This window comes from Furipterus horrens, unplaced genomic scaffold, assembly GCF_987537825.1.
Source record: "Furipterus horrens unplaced genomic scaffold, mFurHor1.1.pri manual_scaffold_4, whole genome shotgun sequence".
Lineage (NCBI taxonomy): Eukaryota > Metazoa > Chordata > Mammalia > Chiroptera > Furipteridae > Furipterus > Furipterus horrens.
Genome location: NW_028327174.1, coordinates 195,692,373 through 195,715,925, shown reverse-complemented (window position 1 = coordinate 195,715,925; position 23,553 = coordinate 195,692,373). Strand labels below are relative to the sequence as shown.

At 42.8% G+C, this 23,553-nt stretch overlaps 1 protein-coding gene across 4 annotated transcripts in view; it reads left to right on the top strand.

The window, feature by feature from the left end:
- Positions 1–23,553, top strand: part of DENND1A (DENN domain containing 1A) — a 481,014-nt gene that overhangs the window by 278,641 nt on the left and 178,820 nt on the right. For all 4 annotated transcript variants that reach the window (XM_090274703.1, XM_090274702.1, XM_090274704.1 and 1 more), the window contains one exon: positions 4,129–4,174. In XM_090274703.1, the coding sequence (XP_090130829.1) occupies positions 4,129–4,174 (46 nt within the window). The remainder of the gene's footprint in view (positions 1–4,128; positions 4,175–23,553) is intronic.

The window sequence follows — 23,553 nt, the reverse complement described above, 5'->3', positions numbered from 1 at the left end:
TTCAATGATGTGCATTGTTGGTTCTCCACATGTTGTGTTTAATTGCTGTTGAAAATGTCTGCAAAATTGCACCCAGATTCTGCATTGAAATGTAAAGTCGCTGTGAGTGCTGAAAGGTACCAGAGCAGAGAACCATGGTATATTTTTGCTGTTAGTGAAACGGATATTTGTATTCATGTTTTCTTGAAAAGCAACAAGTTCTTTCTGGGACCTAACTAGGGAAGATAGTTCTAGTAGATGAAGTTTTATTATGTTTTGTTGCTGAAATAACCTGGGAAAAACATGGACATTGATGACTCTGAATCAGAAAATGATTCAAGTGAGTCAGACTCTGAAGTGAAGAGCACTTTTAGGACTAGCTTAACCAATTCATTTTTTATATTTTGTTTACTTGGTAGATTTTGCCTTCTTGGTGGTACGTTAAATCAAGAGTAAAGGTTGCCCTCTGAAGTAAGTGATCAGCAACCCTACTGAACTCAGTAAATAGATAGGGGACAGGAGAGTGCGCTTGGAGTGGTAAACCCACATGCAGAAAGGATGCAGGTCTAGCTCCCCACATTGATTAATGGAGTCTCAACCATCCTTACCAAGGTTTGCCAGGTATCCATCAGAACCAGAGCAGGAACAGGAAAGCAGTCTTTGGGGACTAAGAGAATGGGTCCAGAGGTGCCAGCCATGCCAGGGGCTCAAAGAGAACCCATTTGGACACGGCGACAGTCACTCACTGAGTCTACCATGTGCTACTCCTGTGCTAGGTGCTTGATAGGTTATCTCTATCCCTGCAACAGTCCTGAAAGATTTTCACTGGGGCAAGTACTGCCTTTCTAGAAAACACTTTGCCAAGATATAACAAAAGATGTAACAAAAAGTCTTCCCCTTTGATTTACTAATTCCATGCTTGGGAATTCATGCACATGAAGTTGTTTGTTTTCACTAAGTGTAATTTATAGTGAAAAGATGGAAGCAACTTAATGTCTAATTCTAGGAATAGAGTTCAGTAAATTATGGTACATCCATATATTTTGGAATATTACATAGTTTTAAGGTAATCACAAAGATTGTAGTAAAATATGAGAAATGTTACTGAAGCCAAGAAGAAAACAATAAAATATATACACTCTATAAATTTCAAAGCTATAAAAGTGTTGGTTAGTGTAGGCCAGTATTGGAGAAGAATAATACAAAAATAAAAGTAGTTGTATTAAGATGACATGATCATGAGCGAGTGACTTTTTCCCCAGAAAATTTTCCCTTTACACTAGAAGCCATAGAAAACAGGTTTCAAAAGAAAACAAGTCAGCAGCAGTAATGATTATTGAGGTATTGTATAATGAGAATAGAAATTGTTCTCAGAACACTTTTAGAATTACCCAGTTACATATTGGCTACATTGAGATGTTAAGGAAATTCTGGGTTTCTTTTTTCCCCATTCTTCCCTCTTGGAATTTGTAATTAGTATATATGTAGAGCAAAAATGCATTAGATTCAGGGAAGTATTTGAGGCTTTGTAAGCAAATAACAACAGTATAAAAGGTATTTGTCTAAATTTGCATTCATATAAAACATGGAGCTGCTGTGATTTCAGAATAAATGTGTTTTAAATATTTTCTAAATACAGAGCTGTAGCAGCCCTAACAATACTTGGCTAAGAAACTACATTTCTATGATAGGCCATAATTACTCTTTGGGAAATTATTGGACTTTTAAAAGACCTACCTAATGATACTGAAGAGGGAGTTCCATTTTATCCCATCTTGCGGTCATTTCTGTAAGACTCCTCTTCCTTCTCTTTTAGGATAGCATTGATTTTTATTGCAGGACAAAAGGGCATGGCATTAAAACCTATGTATTTAAAATTCTAGAAAATATTTTTTCAGATAAGAACCTGTGCTTATGTTGAATTTACAGAGACTTTTGCTGTAGGTGTTTATTTTCATCCTTTTCTCACAATTGTTGGAATGTCTTTTTCTGTGTGTGAATTCATTTTTTGGAATTTCAGTTCTGAAATGCTAATTAAAACTTGGGGTCATTGGTCAGTTGCAAGATTGAATTGTAGGAACTGGAAAAGTTGATAAGATTTGGTTAAATATTATGGATTTGAGTTTTTCTCCCTCCTATGTATTATGCTGTGCTTCTGGACACATTAATAAGTGTCCATTTTTTGGAATTCTGCACTCTTCCTGCTTCCTTTCATTATATTAGGCAAGGTTCCACTAGATGAGACATTTGTAGTCTTAAGACTTCCTGCCAGGGTTCAGACTTTTTATTTTTGACATTGAAGCTGTCGTTTTCCTGAAGCTACTTAATTAGAAACACATTCATTTCAGTGTACACTGGAAAGAAGTTGGATAGCAGAGCCAGGCACACTGGGAAGTGTGAGCATTTGTGTAGCTGGCAGCTAAACTAATGGTTTACAGTTTAAGGGAAAAAAATATCGTAGGGCATTGCCTTGGCCCTAAAAGCGAAGAGCAGTTGAATGCGCACAGCAGACACCTTTTCTTAAAAGGGAGAAGAAGAAGAAAGAAAAAAGACAACTCCACTTTCACTGCAGTTGTGTGTATAACTCTTTCTTTGGCTATTGTCAAATACAAAAGTCTTCTAGAAGAATAGTTCCCAAACTGTGCTGCTAATATTCAAGTCTGTTTTACAGGCTCCCAAGATATATTACTGCTGAGATCTGTAGTAAGGAGGACATTTGATATTCTGGGGAATGATTTTTGCTTGAAGAATTTTATTTGTCGAATGATAATGAGGGAATTGTGCCCTTTCTTATTTTTAAATGTTTGAGCAATTTTAAAATGCACATCTGATGTTTAAAAACCTTCATTGCCTATCCATTGCTTTCAGGATAAAAGCCTAAACCCCTTCGTATTAAATTGGAAGCAAACCTCTCCTTTCTCCTTGCTTCCCACTCCTCGTTTCCCCAGCCTTGTCTCCAGGAAAGCTGTTCTGTAAGTTTACTCCCAGCCCTGCAGCTGCCCCAGAGAAAAGGTACCTGGTCACCTCAGTCTGAGCCAGGTAGCTTTCCCCTAAGCTCAAAAGTACCCTTTTGCGCCTTATCATAGAATGTATTACATACTGGAAAAATACATAGAAAAGTTGCCAGTCGCTCCCTTCCTCCCTGCTACTCCTGACCTTCATCTCCCACCCCAAGAAAAAGGTTGTGTATGAGGTGGGCCTGGGATTTCAGGGTCGGTAATACAAAGTCTCTATGGCACAGAGGAAGAAACTTGGAAGTCACATTCTAGGTTTGTTGTTTACTTTGTTCTGTGGCATTGGATACAGGATTTAGGCTCTCTGGGCCTGTCTCCTCCTCTGTAAAATGGGGATTAGCAAAGATGAATTTGAACTTCCTCATACATTTATCATTGGTAAGTAACATCATAAGTGATAATGTGTGTGTGTACACAGAGGTACGGAGTCCTGACACCAGAAGTCAATCCATAATGCTCAAGGCTTCAAACCTTTGGAGCTGGGTTCTCATTCCTGCTCAGTCTCCAGCATAGGAACCCATTACCCTGTGAGTGAAGCAGTGGGAGGGGGCTTTCTGCATGGTAGTGGCATTGGATGGCACGTGTGCCGGCTGCTCTCCCTGCCTTTGTCAAATCGGAGTGGACAGTGAGATCCCCTACCTCAACAACAGAAGGAAACAGCAAATAAAAAGTCATTCCCCCTTCCACCTTGTTAACTAACTGCTTTTTCTGTTGTAATTGTGGCAATAAAAGCTCCCATTTGTACCAGGATCTGGACTAATCACGCGATGTATATTTTCTTTCACTGATAGCAGCCTACCAGTTTGCTTCCAAGACCCCCCCCCTTTTTAAGCCCCCATTTTAAAGATAAGGCAGCTGAGGCCGTGCAGCCGCCTGGTTGCTAGTTGGGGACTCACACCAGCGCCGGCCGTCTTCCCACCGCCGTGCGGCTTCCAGTGCCGCCTGCAGTTTGAAATTCTTCTGAAGTTTCGAGGCTTGGGAACAAAATGTCATATTAGGGTTTTTGTTGTGAAAGGAAATGTAACTGTGCATACGTTTATTAAAACAGTTTTTCTCCAAATAGTGAACCATCTGTAATTTTCTGTCAGAAGCAACAGACATTAAAGTGGCTGTGTGTCTCTGTTTCTCTTCACAGTGCTCCCATGCCCTACCTCATAGGAATCCATTTAAGTTTAATGGAGGTAAGTTGGCTCCTTTCCTCCCTAGATCTCTCTGCTTGCCGTTTTGTTTTGCTCCGTGGCAATGGAAAAGACACGGTCTGTGGAATCACAGCTCTCCGCATGGGAGCATGTGGAAGCAACGCCGCGTGCTCAGTGCCCTCCTCCCGGGTGCACAGAGCTGCACACTCAGCTTAACCCTTTCCACTGGGCCCTCGATTCCGGTGTTTTTCCTCTTTGCTTGGAGATTGTCAGTTTTCGTGGGTGAGGGAGTGAAGTTCGAAGAGGCAGGAGGAAATAGGTCTTCAAAGGTCTGAATGAGAAAGGAAAATGATTTGCTTTTCAAAATGATTTTTATTCTAAACCACTAGGACAATATTACATTTTTTTATTATAGAAAATGTGGTGTGAAAAAAGTATATAAAAGTATAAAGAGGAAAATTAAAATTATCCACAATACCATTCTAAACTCAACCATTTAGCATTTTGTTATTCTTTCTCTTAGTCTTTATTTTATGAATATATATTTTGTATAAATGTATGTCACTGATATGTGTTCTGTATATAATTTTGTGTTTTTATATGTCACTTAATATTATGGCATGGGGGTTTCTACACATTTTTATTTACTCTTAGTAAGAAAAATCTTTAGTTCGCTACCTCCCATTCCACTGTTTGGAAATATCATAACTTAACCATTTTCCTATTATTGTAGGACACTTCGGTTGTTTATAATTTTTCACTACTATAAAGAGCATTTCAGTGAACATCTTTATGCATAAGGTTTTATCTGCATTTTAACTTGGTTCCTTAGCTAGAACCCCTAATGTAGAAATGCTTGGTCAAAGCTATGAATCTGATTACAGATTGCTTTCTGTGTGGCTGTACCAATTAGATAGCAATTCTTTTAAAGGATTCATTTGTGCCATTGGTTTGTAGATCTGAACCCTAAGCTTTTCCCTCCTCAGGAGAGAGCTTAAATTTGTACCAGAGCAAAATGGGGTGGGAGCTGGGGGGCTTGCCTGTTTTGCACAGGAGCTAAGCTCTCAGAGGGAAAATCTAAAGCCATATCCGTCTGTGATGATGCTTTGCATGTCTTAAAGGAAGTGCTACTTCTCTTCTTCTGTTCCCTTCATTTCACGTCGACGAGGACCACCTGCTTCTTCACTAACTGTTGCACACTGTGCTATTGTGCTTATGAAAATGAAACAAGTTGGTTATCGAAAAACCTGTTTGTTTGACATTGAGAATCTTGATCAAAATAGACCACAGAAATCTGCTCAAATTTCTAATTTGACAGGACGGCCATGTGGCTCCTGCATTCTGTTAACAGTTCCTCCTTGTCATCACCCAGCCCTGAGCACATACAGCACACAGTTTATGGACTATCTCGGCTGGTGTATTTAGATCAGATTGAAGAGATTTCTTCTGTGTTTTACCTTTGTTTGTCAAGTTTGGGGGTGTAGTCAAAGCTCCTGTTGGAAAAATTTAAATTGAACACTTTCTAATCGGCCTTTGGTGCCAATTGTTGTGAAGTTGGAAACCCTAATCCAAAGATCATTTGGTCTGTTGGGGTGCACAGCCCCTTTCTGTCTCTCCTCCTGCCCGCCGGCCTGCTCTAGCAAGGCTCTTCCAGATCCCGTTTCACGTCCCTTTACCTTCAGCATTGTCCAAGTTTCTAGTCTTGCCCTATTTTTCTTCTCCACATGCCCTCTAGTTATCTTGTTGGCGGCTTTTTGTCTCAGTTACTAAGGTAATGCCCGTCACTCTCAGCTGTGATTCTAACCGTGGCGTGCCTCTCTGTGAACACAGGTCCACATGTTTCAGGTGCCAGTTGAACTTCACCTGGATGTCCTGCAGATGTCTCAAACTCAGCGTTCCCCAAACACACACACACAGACACATCAAGCTGCTTCATTCCCCTTGCAGTGTTCCTGGTCCCTGTGAATGGCGCCACTGCCTGCGAAGTCACCGAAGTGGGACAAACTGAGCATGGCTGAGTGCTCCTCTTCCTTATGCTTTCTTCCTGAATAGTCACCAAGTCTCCGATATGTCTCTTGGCCTGTTCCTTACAGCCTTCATTAACATCTTTCTTCCCTTTTCTCAGACTCCCATAAAGGTTTATTCATTCATTTGCTAAGCCAAATGAAGGCCTCTTATTTTCCACACAGTTTGCTAGGTCCTGGGGAGATGAAGGTGAATATAAAATTCAGTTCATGGTCCTGGCATTTAGTGGGTTGACTTCTACTGGGTCACTCTGCCTTTGGTAGCCCGCCTTCCGGTTTCCTTCTGCGCTGCGCCTGAGCTCTGCTGGGTCTCTTCACTGCTGTCAAGCCTTCTGTCCTCTCACTGTGCCTTGTTAGCCAGTGTGTTCACTGATCCCTGACCACACCCACGTCCCCACACCTCTGCGTGGCTAAGCCCTGCCGGCCTCCAGCTCTTCTCCTTTTGTCGTCAGCTTTCACTTACTGTACCTCTTGTTGTGGGGGATAGCTGTGTGCTTCCCTGTCCCTCTCCACCAACCCTTGGAGCATGAGTTCTTTGGGAACAAGGACTGTGCTTCACTTACCATGGTGTCTGTCCTCAGCACCTAGTAGGGCACAGGCAGGCACTTTCTGAAAAGAAGGACGGAGTGCGTGGGAAACTGGAGTTCAGAGCACATTTAGGGCCCTCCGACGGGCGCCACAGTTGTCCGAGAGCCCAGCACCGTGATTTTACTTAAAGGTGGACGCAGCACATTTTTTACCTTTATATGCTTGTAAGTAATTTAAAACAAGGCCTTTCGTTAGTAAAACATGCAGTGTGAAATATGCATAAATCTTTAAGCCAAAACTTGAGACAGTTTTGCACTTAGGTGAATGCATGCAAGTCCACTCTGCTCAGCCTTTGAAAGGCTTTAAGTCAGAAGATTCTGGAAGCACTGGCCAAGGTAATTCTTAGCCCTATTAATTAGCTAAAGTAGGAGAAAGTATGCCATGCTGAACTCCTATGTGGTCAGCACTAAAAAAAAGAAGAAAAATAGTTACCCCACACTTGCAGTCAGCTAAGAAGCGTTCTGGACAAAGTAGCATTGCCTGGGCATGTTAGGCAGCCATGAACTACCAGTCTTGGAATTTAGTCTTCTAATCTCCTCCCATGGATTTCAGCTCAGACTGGAGTGCTCTAGTAGTGCTTTTTTATTGGGTTTATGTGATTCTATTATACCCTTCAGATGAGAGGGAGGCTTCCCGTGAGATTTCTTCCAGGAACTACGGGCTGTAATACTGAAGGAGTAGCTCGTACCTGGGGCCACAGGAGCTCTTTGGAGAAGGAGCTCGGGAAGGCCCATCTCCTCCCGCATACTAGTGTTCTTACTGGCAATTCAGCAAAAGGCTTATTTTTGACTGCCTTGTTATTTTTTCTTGAAAGCTATAGGCACCTTATTATGCCTTTGCATATGTGCCAGAATTTTTTAAACTTCAAATGAATGTGGCAGATGTTCATAAAAGTTTAGAAAAAGCTACCATAGGAAGACTTTTTAACCATTTTTATGACACTCATATTTGTTGCACAAAAAGAGATATAAATTATAACCTAGCATTCTCACTTGAGAAAAGATTATTTTGGGGGAAGAGCTAAATCTAGTCTTCATTCTCTTACAGGGCTATTTGTTAAATGGTAACCTAGTCACCTTAAAGAGTCTGCCTTCCTTTTAAAGCAGTGATTTTTTTCCCATCTCATGGCATACATAAGCTAACTACTCAAATTCTGTGGCACACCAAAAAATTTTGCCAGTCTGATAAAAAATAAAAGTATAATTTTTATCCATTCACACCAGTCGGCTATTGTTGTGTTGGCTGTTGTCATTTTTTAATTTGACAGTCTAAGGGAAAAGAACGTCGCTACTCCTGATGGAATAGTCAGGTATTGCATGTTTTTTAAATTCTTGCAGCACTTCAGTGGGCCGAGGCACACCTGTTGAAAATCGCTGTTCTAAAGTGACACATATATAGGTCATCGCCATCCTTATCCCCTCTTCTGCCCCTTTATATTGTTCTCTTGTTTAAGCAAACATTACTTTGAGTCTAGTGGCAAGTTAGCAGGACAGCCATGGTTTTGGTATTGACCTAGTTTCTTCTTGGAGAAAATGATCATGTTAGCTGGCAGCTAGGAAATACCAAAACGTGGCCAGATCACACAATGACTGTTTCCTTTTACTTTCTCAACCTCGGTTTAGTTCAGGAGATGTTTCTGTAGCCCCTCTTCTATGCCAGGTCTGGTACCAGATCACGTCTTGTAGCTTGCACTTCTCCTTTTTGATCAACGAAGAACTTCCTTTCCAAGGCTCACAAACAGTGCTGGGTGTACAGGGCTCAGTGACATCAGGGTATTTTATGTCACTTCTGGTGCGGGAATCGTCAGGAAAGCAGAAGTAAAGGTGGTAGCAATGACAGTTCAGACAGAGGCTCCGGTTAGCCTGTAAATGAAGCTCCATCTAGACACAAGAGGCAGTGAAGGGGAAAGGGCAGCAGATGGGCTTGGGATTACTTGCTGCTTGTGTGACCTTAGGCAAGGTAATCCACCTCTGAGCTCTTCTCTCACCTGTAAAATGAGGGCAATGGCTATACCTCCCCTATGGAATTGTTGGAGGGTCCAGTGAGAAATGATTGTTGGGTGCCTAGCAGAATGCCTGGCACTGAAAGAATTCAACAAAGACCAACAAGCATTGCTGTTTTTATTTCATCAACGTCCTTAAAGCCATTTACATTGTTAAGTTGATGGCTTTAAAATTGCGTTTCTAGGACTTTTGGGTTCCAGGGGTCAATTTCATCATTCTCATTTCCTAGGGAAAGAGAGTTTGAACAAAATTGGTTGGTGCCTGCCCTGTTTTCTCCTGGTTCGCAGTGCTGGAGGCACTGTACCGGGGATGGGAGTGGCACTTCTGTAGAATGTGAGAAATGCACTAGCAGTCCCCTGCTTGACCACGCCCCTGCTGGAGTAACTTAAGGCATGATACTTTGTCCCTGTGTTTTAGTTTCTTCATCTGTATTAGCAGTTAGTACCCGTCTGTTAGGATTGTGCCAAGGATTACATGGATGAGTCCTGTATCCGTCCAGCGTGTCTGGCCTGCGGTAGATGTGCAGTGAACATCCCCTTCGACAATAGTTTGGAGACCCTTCTGTGCAGCAGCCACGGCCCCATACCAGGAGCCTGTGTATAATAGTGGGTGTGGTGTGATCCCGCCTTCACAGAGTTTTGTCTTGAGCACATGTAGACAAGTAGAAAGTAATTGCAGTGAATTTGGGTTACCATGGACTCTGGTAGGGGAGACACGGACCCTAGCTTTGAGGGCTATGCTTCTCAGAGGAAGGAAATGCCTAAACTGAGACCTAACAGATAAATACGAATTCATCCAGGGGAACAGGTAACGGCACCCACAGAGACCTAAGGTGTTGCCCGTGGAGTTTCCAGGAAGTATGACGAGTTCAGTGTCTGATAGGAACATAAGGCTGAAGGGAGAGAGGAGAGCTGAGGCAGGCAGGCGAGGGCCAGCCATCCAGGGCCTTGTAAGCCGTGTTAAAGACTCTGAACTTTATAGGGCAACAGAGAGCCATTGGAGAGTGTAAATAGGGGAGGGACATGGTCAGGCCTTCTCCTTCTGGGCCATTAGAAACACAGTCCTTCCATATAAAATGCGTGGAAACTGCTTAACCATGTTAATAAAGTAAATTGATATTTGTAAAGATCAAGGTAATTCTTAAGTAAATTACGCACCACAACCGTGTGTATAAAATTCAGATGTGTTAGCGTCCCAAACCCAAGCTTCCGAATGGTTCCCTTGCTACCAAGCCATGGCAGAAGTGTTTGTAGTGATGGCTTTCTTCGAGGTTTTAAGCACCACTTTTACTAGGTTCTGACTTTTCCTCTCTGTTTCCAACTACTTTTTATGAATTAGATATTCTTCCCACAGCCCAGTTTGTGGACGTAAATTTAGGTTACTTACTAAGTGATAGTTCCAGGCAGCAGGAATGGGGGGAGTGAGACCCAGGTACCACATCCGCTGGAGCTCACTGCCTCTCCCTCCCATGCAATTTCAGGAGGCCTGGGCAGGGCCCAGCTCACAGCAGTCCTCTCCTGCTCCCTTTCTCACCATCCCGTACCTGGGAAGGCTTAGCTGGGGCTCCTAGAAGCTAAGTTTGCAGATGCACCGCGTGCTTGGAACAGTGCAGAGCCACCACCCTGGGGACAGCAACCAGGTGCTGAGTCAAAGTTCCTCTTGGTCTCTGCAATCCTTATTTTCCCCCCAGCATAGAAAGTCTTTAATCCTTTGTTCATTTGGGGGAATATTTATGTTTAAACGGTTCCATAGTGAGTGAAGAGGAGTGTTTCTTGTTTGCCATTATACCGTTTTGCTTCTTTGCAGGACTCCCCAGGTAGATAGTAGTTAGATGTAGCGCACACATGCTTTGATTGATGCAAAACTCTGAGCCCTATTTATATTCCTTTATCAGTGGTGACTTGCTTGTGTGTCTTCATAAGAATTGAGAAATTCCATGTGAGAGTTATTTTCTAGTGCTAGGTATTCATATTGCTGATTTACAAAAGTGACATTTGCATGAAAAAGTCCACCTGGTAGTTTCAGTCATAGGTTCATGAGAGAGCTTTAGCAAGAAAGGGAGCGGGCCGGGAGGAAACTGACATCTTCTGAGTCCTTGCTCAGTACCAAACATTGTGCCAGGCGCTTTACCTCTTTTCACTTTTGAGCATTTCTCAAAATCTCTCTGCCAAGTGTGAGGTAGCCATATTTGCAAATGGGGGAAGCTGAGGCTCGGAGAGGTCATTGAATTTGCACCCAGTTCCTCAGCCCCCAGTTTTCCTGCTCTCTGTACCCTCCCATCTGTGCAGATTTGCTGTCCCTGCCCCAGTCCTAGGTGGAGAGGCCCCACCGTTGGCCTTTCTATGAGCCTTTCCCTCTCAGGGTGGCCTCTGGTGGGGGAGGATGGTTGAGGTTAGGGGAAGGGAGATATCCAGTCTGGCAGCCTCCTGTTTCTCCAGAGAAAAACTCTAACACTGTGACTGGGGCTGGGTTCCTTAGCCTTCCCACAGCTCCATTCTCTCCTCAGTAAAATTAAGATTATATTATCATGCGAAATCATCCTATGTGAGCCTCTGTCTCATCCAGAACATTCAGATGGTCCTGGAGTTCACCTGATGGATTTCCCCTGGGAGCTTCCTCTTTGCATCTGCGTTTAAAACGAGTGTGATTCTTAAATATCACTTACCCTAATGTTGGAATTAGCTAATATAAAACAATTTAAAGCTGCAGTAGTAATTTATGTAATCAAAGGGAACAATATTTCTGGCTGGTGTAAGTATCTCTTGCAATCAGTACATTTTCAGTCTAATTTGTTGTGACTGAAATGATCTCTTGTGAGATGAGATAAGCCTGTTACATTTTAGAAAAACTGAGTAATTTATGAGGGAGAATCCCAGTAGAAAATGTGAAACCATCATTGATGTTTTTATTTCCCAATTTTCCCATCATCACTAAGCCAGTCATTTTATGTAGGTTCCATTTAGCAATGTTAAAACTCACTTCAACGAAAACTTAAAGTTTACAGATTGTTTTTAAGAGAATTGTTACTAATCAAATTCCTGTCATATTAAGATAAGGGTAGCGTACCGGAAGCTGCATAGCAGAATGGAAAGAACTCTTGGGCTCTGTTATGTGGACCCGGATTCAAATTCTGTCCCTAGCACTACAAGGTGACTCTATAAACACACACCGTTGTTTAAAGCAGAGATTGGTTTCACAGGGGTATAAAGGTATCGTTACTGTACAGTTTGATCACTTTGTACAAAGTTACTATTATATTATCCTCTTAAGAGATGCCTATTGGAAATATCTAATAATATCAACCATTGAGCGAGGGTCTATCAATATACATTGCATTTGAGCCATATGATTTCTAATTGCCACCCCTTTGAGGGAAATGCAGGCTTTGCATATGGGATGTTAAGGTGCCTTTTTCAGCCTCAGACTCCTTGTTCATAAAATGGGTAGATTCTTCACTTCATAAGAATTTTTAATGATGACTAAATGAGAAAATTTGTGCCTACCATGTGTTGGGTACCAAAAAATGGAAGTTATTATAGTAGTTGCCCCCTTATCTGCAGGGGATACATTCCAAGACCCTCAGTGGTTGCCCGAAACCACAGATAGTCCTGAACCCTATACATAGGTTTACAGCTTTTTGTATGGAAAAATAATATAATAATTAATAAAGAATGATACAAGAATAAACTCTGTTTAGCAAATTCACAACTATAAACCTTTTGCCCCACACATATGTACTATATTTTTTCCTATACAAACATACCTATAAGTTTAATTTATAAATTAAGCACAGTCAGAGATTAATAATAACAAATACAAAATAGAATAATTATAACTATACTGTAATAAAAATTATTTGAATATGGTTTCTTTCAAAATATCTGGAATTTTTCCCTTAATATTCTTGGACCATGGTTGACTACAGGTAACTGAAACCATGGAAAGCAGGGAAGACTACTTGATATGTGTATCAATATTATATGGATGCAGAACCGATCACTTGTCTTTTAAAACAAGCTAAAAGACATCTGCTTAGGATTGGCTCTGTCCTCTTTTTCAGCCTCTTTTTGTATTTTTTTAATGAGTAACGTTTTATAAATTGACATTAGCTTAAAAGTACTTTTAACTGAGCGTAGCCACATAAGACTGGTGACTTCTTTTCATAAACTCCTTGCAAGTGATTAGGGGTGGGGCCGTTGTGGGAGCTCAGAGACCAGCAGCGTGATGATTGAAGAGCGGTACCCTTGGCCTAGTCAAATCCCACTTGGAATCTGGGCACATGTGGTTTTGTTTAACACCATGCTCAGTAGACTCATGGTACGGGTTTGTGACCATCAGGCATTTGTTGTTGATATGTGAGGTCACCACAGTAGGGGTGTTTGTCAACCAAATTAAACTTCCTCTTAATGACCTAAAATAATTGATTCAGAAGGCCTTTAAATGAGCCACAGCAATGTGTAAGCAAGCTGAAACCTAGCATTTTCTGCACAGATTATTGCATGCTATTATTTTGGATCTTTTTGTTTGTTTTGTTTTGTTTTTGTTTGTTTGCTTTTGTTGGGAAAAATGAGGATGGGCCATGGGCTTTAGGGGCAGGCGGTGAGCCTGAGCTTGAATCCCAGTTCCACCATTTGTCTGTGTGCAACTTTGGCCAAGTCACTGAGCTTTTGTGCCTGTGTGCCTTAAAATTGCCATCTGCAAAATGGGGCAAATGTCTTAAAGTGGTGAAAATCAAAACATAAGGCTAAAGTCTCATGCACATTAGTAGGCCATCACTCAGCAGTAGTTATTTTTATTAATAAAGTTATTTCCGATAGGTATCTTTGAAGAAGCTAGCTTAATGATAATTTTGTACAAGGTGGCCAAACTCCATGTAGTAACCATACCTTTTTTTTTCCCCAATAAACTGATTTCTCCATAAACTGCTCTCTGTACCAACCTTAAATATCCATAGAGAAACATGTGACTAAAATGGAAGTCTATAAGCCTCTCCTTATATATTGTTTGTTTCTCTGCTGATTTCAAAATGAATTTAAAGGTAAATATTTAAGATATATGCCACTTAGGCTACCAGAGAAGTGGGTTTTTCCTTTGCCCATTGAGTTCAGACATTAATGACCAGGCAAAGAGAGGGGGGCCACCATATTATGTTTGTTTAGAATCAAAGGCATTGGCTCAGGGTTTTTCCTAAGTATGATGAACAGAGACACTAAAGTTTTCTTTTGTAGTTGGAAGTTATCAACATTCCACAGGTTTATGTGTCCTGCTTAAAATTTTTTCCTCTATAAACCGAAATATCTTAAAAAAAAAAAAAAAACATAACAAAAAACTAAAAGCTTTCAGACTGGGGCTGCCTAGACTCCTGGACATATCTTTAACCAAATAGAATATGTTAAACCTTGGCATCAATTGATTTGAAAGATCCAGTGATAATAAATATATCCTGCCTCTTTAGCATTTTATTGCAACTATTTTATACTGGTCGAATGGGTTAAATTATGAAGCTTGATAAGTACATATGCACACTACCCATCCTTAGCTTTAGAAGGGGGAAAAAAAAGGAAGAAAAAGATAGCTCTGATTTTGGAAGTCATCCCAATTTTTAAAAATAAGAGAATTTGGACATTTTGGCATATGGGCTTTTTTAAATGAAATTTCATGGAACTGAAAACAGTCAATTTTAGGTTTCCAAAAATTGTTTTGATTTTCATTGGTATAAATTTGCTGCACATGGTTTTAGGGAAGTTCTGAGAGATGCAGTTGGGACTTCGGGGTTGATTTTTTTTTTAAGATTTGTAATTTCTCTTTTAAAAGGTGATTTTCTTCCCTAACTCAAAAGCATAAATCGGAGGAAACAGAGCTCCATTTCTAGAACAGTTTTTGGTAATGACACATTAAGCATTGCCAAACAAGCGGACTTTGGTCTGGATTATTAGATATCATTTCAGCACCATTTGGGCACTGCAAAGCAGATCCCTCTCCCCCCATCTCTGGGGCAGAATTGCGAGGCCAAGTGATCTTGGCTGTTCCATTAGCAGCAGCTGCTGGTGATAAGCAGCATGAGAGTCACCTGTGTAGGGTCAGGCTTATTGCACATCAAGGTTCAGCAGTGTTGGAAGAGAGGGAAGATGCCCAGGAGGGGGCTCCAGGCCACCTGCTGTGTGAGGATCAAAGGGTTGAAAGGTCAGAGGGCGCAGCTCCCTTAATCATATCTGTCTGTGCAATAGCTATTTCAGATTGTAAATCTTGGTGATTTCATTAAGTCCTCCTGGCTGCTACTGGGGCACTGAAATAATAAAATTTTATATCTGTTGCCTTTCCTGCCTCTGGCATCCAGGCTGATACATTCTCTGCAAAATGGGATGTTTTTATGAAAACCTTTCCTGGAATGGTCAGAGGTGCCCTAATGAAGCTGCAGACTGGGAAGTTGGGGTGCACAGGACCTCATCCTCTGGAATAATTTGTTTAAAGAGAAAAAATTATTCAAACCATTTAGCAGCCTTTGGGATTTAGATGGCACCTCTTTTCTGTAAAGCAGGTTACAAATATGACCTATTGCTAAATGCTTCATCTTATGCACAGGAGGAGAGGCATGCTTTCCCAATGCTGCTGCTTAGGAAATAGCCTCTGTTCTAATGACTCTGGGGGCCTTTCTTTCTGGCAGCCCTGGCAACTAGACAGACATTACTTCCCACTAGGCAGACCTTTCGGGTGTTTTTAGAGACATGTCTCCTGAATATGGTTTTCCAAATAGTTTTTCTAGATCTTAAAGTTGTTACGGATCTATAGGGCTCCTTGGCTCTTGGGCAAGACAAATCACAGTAATGGCTACCGCTTTACTGCCCATATGGTTAAGACCCCCTGTAGTTTGTTTGAAAAGTTAAGAGATTTTCACAGTGAAGGTGCCATTTCTGAAATTTAAAGTGTTCCTTTTCACCGGGAGATAAGTTCCCTCTGATTAAGTCCGTAATTCTCACTAAGCCATGTTTATGGGGGCAATAAACAATGCTTCAGTGTGCTTGTTAAATTGGGTTTCCAACCTCTCCACTCTTTAAAAATTGACATTTCAAATAAAAGGCAGGTGGAGATGGGAGTTCGGGTTTTCCGTGCTTAGTGATGAATGAATGATGGCAAGTGGCAGTTATGTGGGAAGAATGAGGCCCTATTTTATGAGAAGGTGACCCCAAACCATTTTGGGACTAGGGAACCAACATCTCCTTATACTCCCAGTGAAACTCTTAAATTCAGGTTTCATCGTTTCAAATCAGTGGATACCGTTTTTGAAATACTGCCAGATGCATTGGGCTCATTATTTAATTTTCCCAAGTCTGTGCTCTAATGGTTGTGGCCTTATTGTACAGATAATGAAATCTGGACACGGAGAGGTTAAGTGACTTGTCCAGAGTCACACAGCTAACAATTAGCAGGACTGGAACTCAAACCCAATTATTTTGTTGTGTGAGGTGTTTTTGTGTGTACAAAATAAAAATGTGGTACTGACCTGCTGTTAGGGACTGTTTGCTGTTGCATATCTGTCCTATGAAAAGTCTGTCCGCGGAGGTTACAAGAGAAGTATGTGACCTGGTCAGTATCCTCAGTATTTGCTAAGCCAGGAAAGTAGAGGGAGCTACACAGAAGGGACAAAGGGACCAGGCTTTGGGGCCCAATGTCCCAAGCTCAAATCCTAGCTCTGTTATTACTCCAGGACTTGAGGAAGGAGATTCAGTTTTCTCTTCTGTAAAATGGGAATAATAATACCTATCTATGAGGTCGCTTTGAGGGTCACATAAAATAATATACTTAAAAATACGGTATTTAAAACTCTGCAGTACTTTATAGGTGACAGTGGTAAGCATTATTGCAGTATATGTGGATGTCTTAAGGTTAAAAGTTATTTTAAGGGAAAAATGACAAGTACGCATGAAACAATTAGAAACACCACTGAACAAGTTTTAATTGAGGGCAAGTGGGTGTTGCCGGCTGTACTTGGCTTGGGACCAGAGAGACGAGGTAGTCAGGAGGGCCTTATAGAAGAGCAGGGTCTGCGGAGTAGAGAGAATCACCGTGCTCTATGCCTGTACCATCTTCACAGCTACCACCTGCTCTGCCACCTCCCCTCTCGTTTGTATTTTGCAGTAGTGGTGAAAGATGTTGACACCTTCTCGTCCTCTTTTCATTCGTGAGAGTACAGACTCTCCAGCAGTGGGAGCGTGTTTCAGTTTCATGGAAAACACCCGCAGAACCAGAGGTGTCCGTAGGCTCACCCCTCCATTCTGATGGCAGAGAGGAAGCCAGGCTGGGCTTGCAGAGTGAGCGCACAGCAGAGCTGGCAAAACCAAGCTCTTAGAAGGAAACTGGCCGGCACTCGCCAAGCCTCTGCATTACGGCTGGCACTATGTGAAACGCAGGCCCTCCAGCTTCTCCTTTCATCTTCTCAGCCATCCCGAAGGATAGGATCATGACTCCCATCTCACAGAGAAGGAAATTGATGCTAAAGGAGGTGAAGGGCCTTGCTTAAAGCTGCCTAGCCTAGTGAGTGAGTGAGCCGGGACACCTGCCTTGGGGACTTCCTGACCGTGGCTCAAGCACCAGCCAGGGGAGGGAATCACACAAGCTGTGTGTGAATGGAGATGTTCCACCAGTGAGGTCTCTTCTACATACCACTGTGCCTTTCCTTAGGGTTTTGGTTATAGTTCATCCCACCACACACGCCCTCCTCCAAGTAGGCTGGGAGCCCTTTGGGTTTAGGAATCGTCTTTTAGTGTCTCTCTGTCCTTAAGAGCTAGCATACAGAAAGTTGACTTGAATGGCTGACTGATGCATGACTGACCAAGTGAGTGAAGGAAGGGGTGAATGAATGAATGAATGAATGTCCAGTGGACGGTTGGTCAGGCATGGAGAAATGGCCCCTTTGCTGACCTGGGTTGGCAATCTCTGGATTCGTTAATGAGAGTCAGTGCTTATTACCTTGTGAGGAGTGGATGTGGCCTGACCCGAGGGGTGCTTACAGCACTTCCCTCCCCTGCCAAGCTTCTGTTTCTGTTTAAAGCACACTGGGAAATTCCAGCGGTGTTTTCAGGGGTCCTCTGAACTGTCGGGCTTGGATTTTTAATTTTGCGGAGCAGGAAGGAGCAAATCAGTGACTCCTGGCTCCAAAGAAAAACCACTACGTTTATCAACTGCTTGGCAGCTCAGTGACCTTTGGGGCCTGAGGAAGGGAAGGAAAATGTCACTCTTCCCTCTGTGCGTATCCGAGATTTCAGGAGGGAATATAGGGTTTAGGATACCTGACTGCTTGCCTTTCCTCTTCCTGTCCTTTCCACTTTCCCTCTGACTTCTCCTTCCTTTCCTCCTAGGAGGCCACCAGCTCCCCATGCTGTTCTTTGTTCTGTGCTCATGTATATGCGTGTGCATCTGAGCACACTTTCCATGTGCTGTGTAGTGGAAGGAACAGGAGCACGCGGGAGCCAGATCCAGATCCTCCTTCTTTCAAATGCCGATTGTATGCACACGGGCCAACTGTTTAGTCTCTTTAGCCTCATCCATCAAATGGGTGTGATATTCTATAGGAAACCATCTCCCCTGGGCACTTTAATGGAGGCTGGGCCAATCACCAAGCTACTTAAGGACTCTATTCCTCTGGTACTTGCCCAACAAACATCTAATAAGTTATAGTTGCTCAATATCTTTGTTGATTGAAACAATGTGTCATAGTAATTAATAAGATGAATCAGTAGTACAAAGGTATTGGTTGTTCAGTTGGGTTCAGTGATTAGCTGCACTGCTTCTACACTAGAAGACTTAGCACAGGACAAGTTATTTTACCTGTCTGGCCCCCAGTTTCCTAGTCTCTCCACAGCGGTGTCGGGAACTTGACATTCAGTGGTACATGTGAAGGTTTGGGCCATAGGAGGAACACGTGAGCCCGTAGCTCCCCTTTTGTTGTGAAAGTCAGAGGATGGACGCAGAACATGGAATGCCATCCTAGCCTGCACAGTTCCCTTAAAGTCAGCTGTGACTCTGCACCACATACCAGGAGTATAGTTAACCTGAGAGGTGACTGCATGAAGCCTGGCAACAGTCAATCTGTGAGGATCGAGTCTGGATTAACAAACTATTAAGATGTAATTTTTGGTTTAGTTTTAACCATATCTGCCTTTGAACATTGAAAAAACTGCCGAGAAGTCAGCCTTCAGGGAGACAAAATAAAATATCAGGAGCCTCATCAGTTGTGCCTCTCTCATAGAGGGGTGAGATCTGGACTTTCTTTGAGCCAAAGCTAAGCATGTTGTGGACTCGAGAGGACGTTGCGTCCTCTTGAAGCAAAGTGTCCTTGCAAGGAATCTGTCTGGACTCGTCCCCTTTGATTGGTGGTCTGGATGCTGGTCTTGGAGGCGCTGCCTCAGGTGTTCGCTTGGCCATGGGAGAGGACACTGTGCTGACAGCCTCAGGGGTCACCCCTGCAGGGAGAAGGCCTGCCTGTGGTCAAGGCCAGCACCCTGGGCACATGGGAACATGGCCGTGTAAGTGCAACATAAATATTTCTGTTACTTATTTCTCTCACAAGTGTATATAGTACATGGTTATAGCCCCATTTTATAGATGGAAAAACGGAGGGTCTTACTAGGATTAAATAACCTGCCCTGGGTCCTGGGAAGCAATTAAACAAGATAAAATCCAAAGCCCAGTCCGTCTGATTATGTTCCTGCTGCACTCCCAAACAAACTGACTCCAGCTTGTGGGCATCGCCCAGAAGGGACCCAAGACCGTTGCTGATTTGCTTCTCACTGGAGACAGCGCAGGACAGATTAAAGAAGCCATGTGTGTTTCGAAGGTGTCTACCTTTGCAATCAAATTTTCTGACAGTGAAGATATTATAGATTGAATTCCTTTATCAACAGAGATTATTGCTATATTGTTTTTTCATAATAACAATAGTTAATACCCAGTGCTTGTTATATACTAGAGACTATCCTGAGTACTATATGTATGTTAACTCATCTAATCACTGTAACAATCTGGTGATGTTCATATTACTTACTTTTTTAAACATTTTACTGAAGTATGAGATTTATAGGAAAAAGTGCATTCATCCTAAGAGTACAGCAGGATATTTTCACAAGGGAGGCACATCCATGTCACCACCACCAAATCAAGATACAAAATATTAGCAGCCTCAGTAGCCCCCTTGCCCTGTTGTGGTCATTCTTCCTCTAGCCCAAGGGTAACCGTTGTCCTGGGTGTCTGTACTGTTTTCATCTTATATGAGTGAGGAAACTGAGTCACGGGGAGGGTAAAAGCTTTGCCCAAGGGAGCACAGTTGTGACTGGCAGCGTTGGACTTCAGAGGGTGGCAGTCTGGCTTCAGGAATGTGCTCATACTTCAGAGGCAGCCAGGAAAAGGGCAATAGACTGCTAGCAGTTTTAAAGTAACCTTTGGTCTGAAAATCAGGTGTTTAAATTCTTACAGTCTTGGAACTACTTCGTTTATTGGTATAACTTCCAAATAGCAAGGATGGAGGCTCATTTTTCATAGCCCCTCCATTTATTGCTCACTCACTGCAATCAGGCGCTGTTAAAGACATCACACAGACTATCTAAAATCTCACAACGCAGCTGTGCAGGAGGTAATATTATTCCCATTTTATAGATAAGAAAACTGAGGGTCAGAAGTAAGGAATTTGTGGGGAGGTAACACAGTAGCAGAGGCAAGGCTTGGATCTGGCTGTCTGATTCCAGACCCCACCGTCATCTTAACCTCCATGTTAACTCCTATCTCGTCTTCTGTGTCAACTGTGAATTAATTCCGCTCTAATTAATCATGGTAATTTTACATGATTCTTATCATTGCCATCATTACTGTTATTCCCATCGCACTTCCTTGAGCAAACTCCAATTTGCTGACGCTGGGCTTATGTTGTCCGTTTGTGCTTACATGACATCTGCTGCCGGGCCCGCCTCCCAGTAGAGTGGATCCAGGCACAGTATTTCGTTCATTCTCCAATTAGTGCGCACTTGCCCTGTGCAGGCGCGGTGCAGGGCACTGGAGCTGCAGGGACAAATGCGACACGCCCCGCCCTGACCGCGGCGCCGATTGAAGGGCAACAGAGGAGACTCCCTGCCTGTTGGCTCACTTACCCCAGGTGTGCCCCTCACTAACCTAGGCAGGGCGCCCAGGGCTCAGCTGAGGGGGCAGAGGGGAGGCTGGGCCCCTGCTCCTCCAGGCCCGGGCCCAGGCCTAGCTGCTTTCCTCCACCCCAGCCCTCAACTTCCTCAGCCGGGGAGCAGCACACATGCCCCTGACCACTCTTCGGATCCCCCGATTACATTGCCAGTGCAAACCCTTGCTCTGCATTTTAAGACATGGTTCTGAGTCCTACTTGTTGTCAGTCACTGCCCAGTCCTCACCCTGGACAGACAAGGTCACCCCTGATCTTGGTGGGGGGGCTGGTGTGTTTTGAACAAGTGTCACCGATATTCTATATATTAGATTGAAAACCCATTGTTTCCATCCACCAACTTGAGAAAGTAAAGCTCAGTAAAGCCTCCTTAGCTACAGTAGAGTGGTTCTCCAGTGGACCCCATTTTTGTATAGGCAAGACTATCAGAATTGCTAGGGGCTTTTGGTTTTTATGTTTATTCTCAGAGGGCATGAGTGGAAAACAAAGTTTTTAAAAATCCTGGGCTAGACAAAAAAGGAAGGAGGCAGGCAGGGAGCCAAACACAGCTGCAGATCAGAATGTACATTGGGTGGTGGCCTAGGGAAGAATGACCCTGTCATGTAGCATCCCTTCACCGTCATTGATGCATTGTTACTTTTAGTCTCTTGTGATTTTATTCTGTCTTCTGGACATAGTACTAATGTTTTCATCAGCTTCATTGGGGCATAATTTATGTACAACAAACAATCCATTTAAAGTGCATGATTCAATGAATTTTGACCGTTTTAAATGTTCGTGAAACTGCCACCACTACAGTAAAGGTGTGGAATATTACTATTACTTTCAAAGGAGTGTTCCTTTTTATTTAACAAATGCTTATCTTAAGCTGCACATGTGCCAGATACCACTCAAGTACCTTAAAAAGGTTAACCCATTTAATCTTTATAACAAGCCAATGAGGGACACACTGTTATCACTGCCAGTTTTTAGAGGAGGAAACTGAGGTATAGAGAGATTAAGTGGGATGCCCAAGTTTCCACAGCTAGTGAGTGTGGAGCTGGATTAGAACTCAGAAATACTGGCTTCCGGATCCTGTGCTCTTCACCGATGGCTGTACTGCCTCCCATTTATTCACTCACTCATTCATTCACGAATTGCCCAACTTGGGTGGGAGCTGAGATTATAGAGATCTGTCTCGTGACCCCGAGAAGCCCACAGTCTAGGGGAGAAACTGAATACCTATAAAGAACTCTATGTTGACTTCTTGGTCTGGATGTGGGAATAATCACAGGGGCACAGGGAAGGGCAAATGTACTGCTACCCCTGGCCCTCTGGAATGAAGCCAGCCAGGCTTAGCTGAGTTCTTGGGCACTCAGGAAAGGGGGTGGGCAGGCCAGGGAGCCACGGCTGGCTGAATGCCCATTATGGATGTCCTGGGAATCACGCAGACTCCTTTCCATACAACTCCATGAGGTGGGTCCTGTCATGATCCCCATGTTACGGATGAAAACCCAGGGGATTTAAGATGTTGCATGCATCGCCTCAGGCACCCCACGAGGGGAGGGGCAATCCCTTATTCCTCTCTGTTGCCTTGCCACCTCCCATACTGTGGTTTTCTCCTTCCCTGTCCTGAAAGGCAGGGGTCATGCTAAGTCTGTCTGTGACAAAGCATAAAGGGAAAGACATTTTTGATTAACAGTATTTATAGGAAGATGCCATTTTTATGTATTTCTCTGTGCAAGAAATGCCATTTGGAAAGCCAGTGTGTGTTTCAGTATTTTTTTTTTTTCTCTTTCTTTCTGAGAAAAACCCTATAGAGTCTGGTGAGGGGAGGGTTTGCAGCTGGCAGGAGCTTTGGCATATGTTGTAACTAAAAAGAGAGGGAATGCGTTCGTGGGACAAGCTACCATAGAGCCGTCTCGGTGTGCCGCGGTACTAGTCAGTGTTTTAATTGGGTAGGGTTTTTGGAGGACTATTTTGACATCTGCTCATGTCTTTGCTGATTTTTCTTCACTTAGAGTAGGAAACACAAGCTGTGGATAAAATGACTTTAAAATAATTGGAAGTAAAGCTATCTTTTTCAAAGTTGAGTTTGAGAGGGACACTTTTTAAGAAGGAGAAAGTAAATTTCACTTCTAGGAATCCATCTGAAAGCACAAGGCTTTGTGCCTACAGAATCCATGACAATATTGCATATAATAATTTCTTAACAACCGGATATAATAGCCAACAAAAGGGATTTGGATGGGTTTGTTTCCATGAAGTGAAACATTTTGTAACAATTAGTAATGATCTCTACAAAGGTTCTGAGGAAGTGGAGCATTGCTTGTCTGGTAATAAATGAGAGAAGCAGGAAGAAACATTAAGGATTGTTTCAACTGTGTTTTTTTTTAAGTTGGGATTGGGGCAGAGCAGTGGGGAAGGAAACACACCAAAATGTCATCTCCAAACGAACCAATGAGGGTAACCATGATTTTCCTCTTGGAACTTTTGTGTCTTTCCCTTTTTTTTTTTTTTTTTTTTTTACAGTTAGGCGTATGTCATTTTTATTATACAAAAGGCAAGAGAAAGCAGTCCTGAATGTGTTAGGATAATTGCGTGCCCTGCTTGGCCTGGGGACATCTTCAGTTAGGCTTTCAAGTCAGG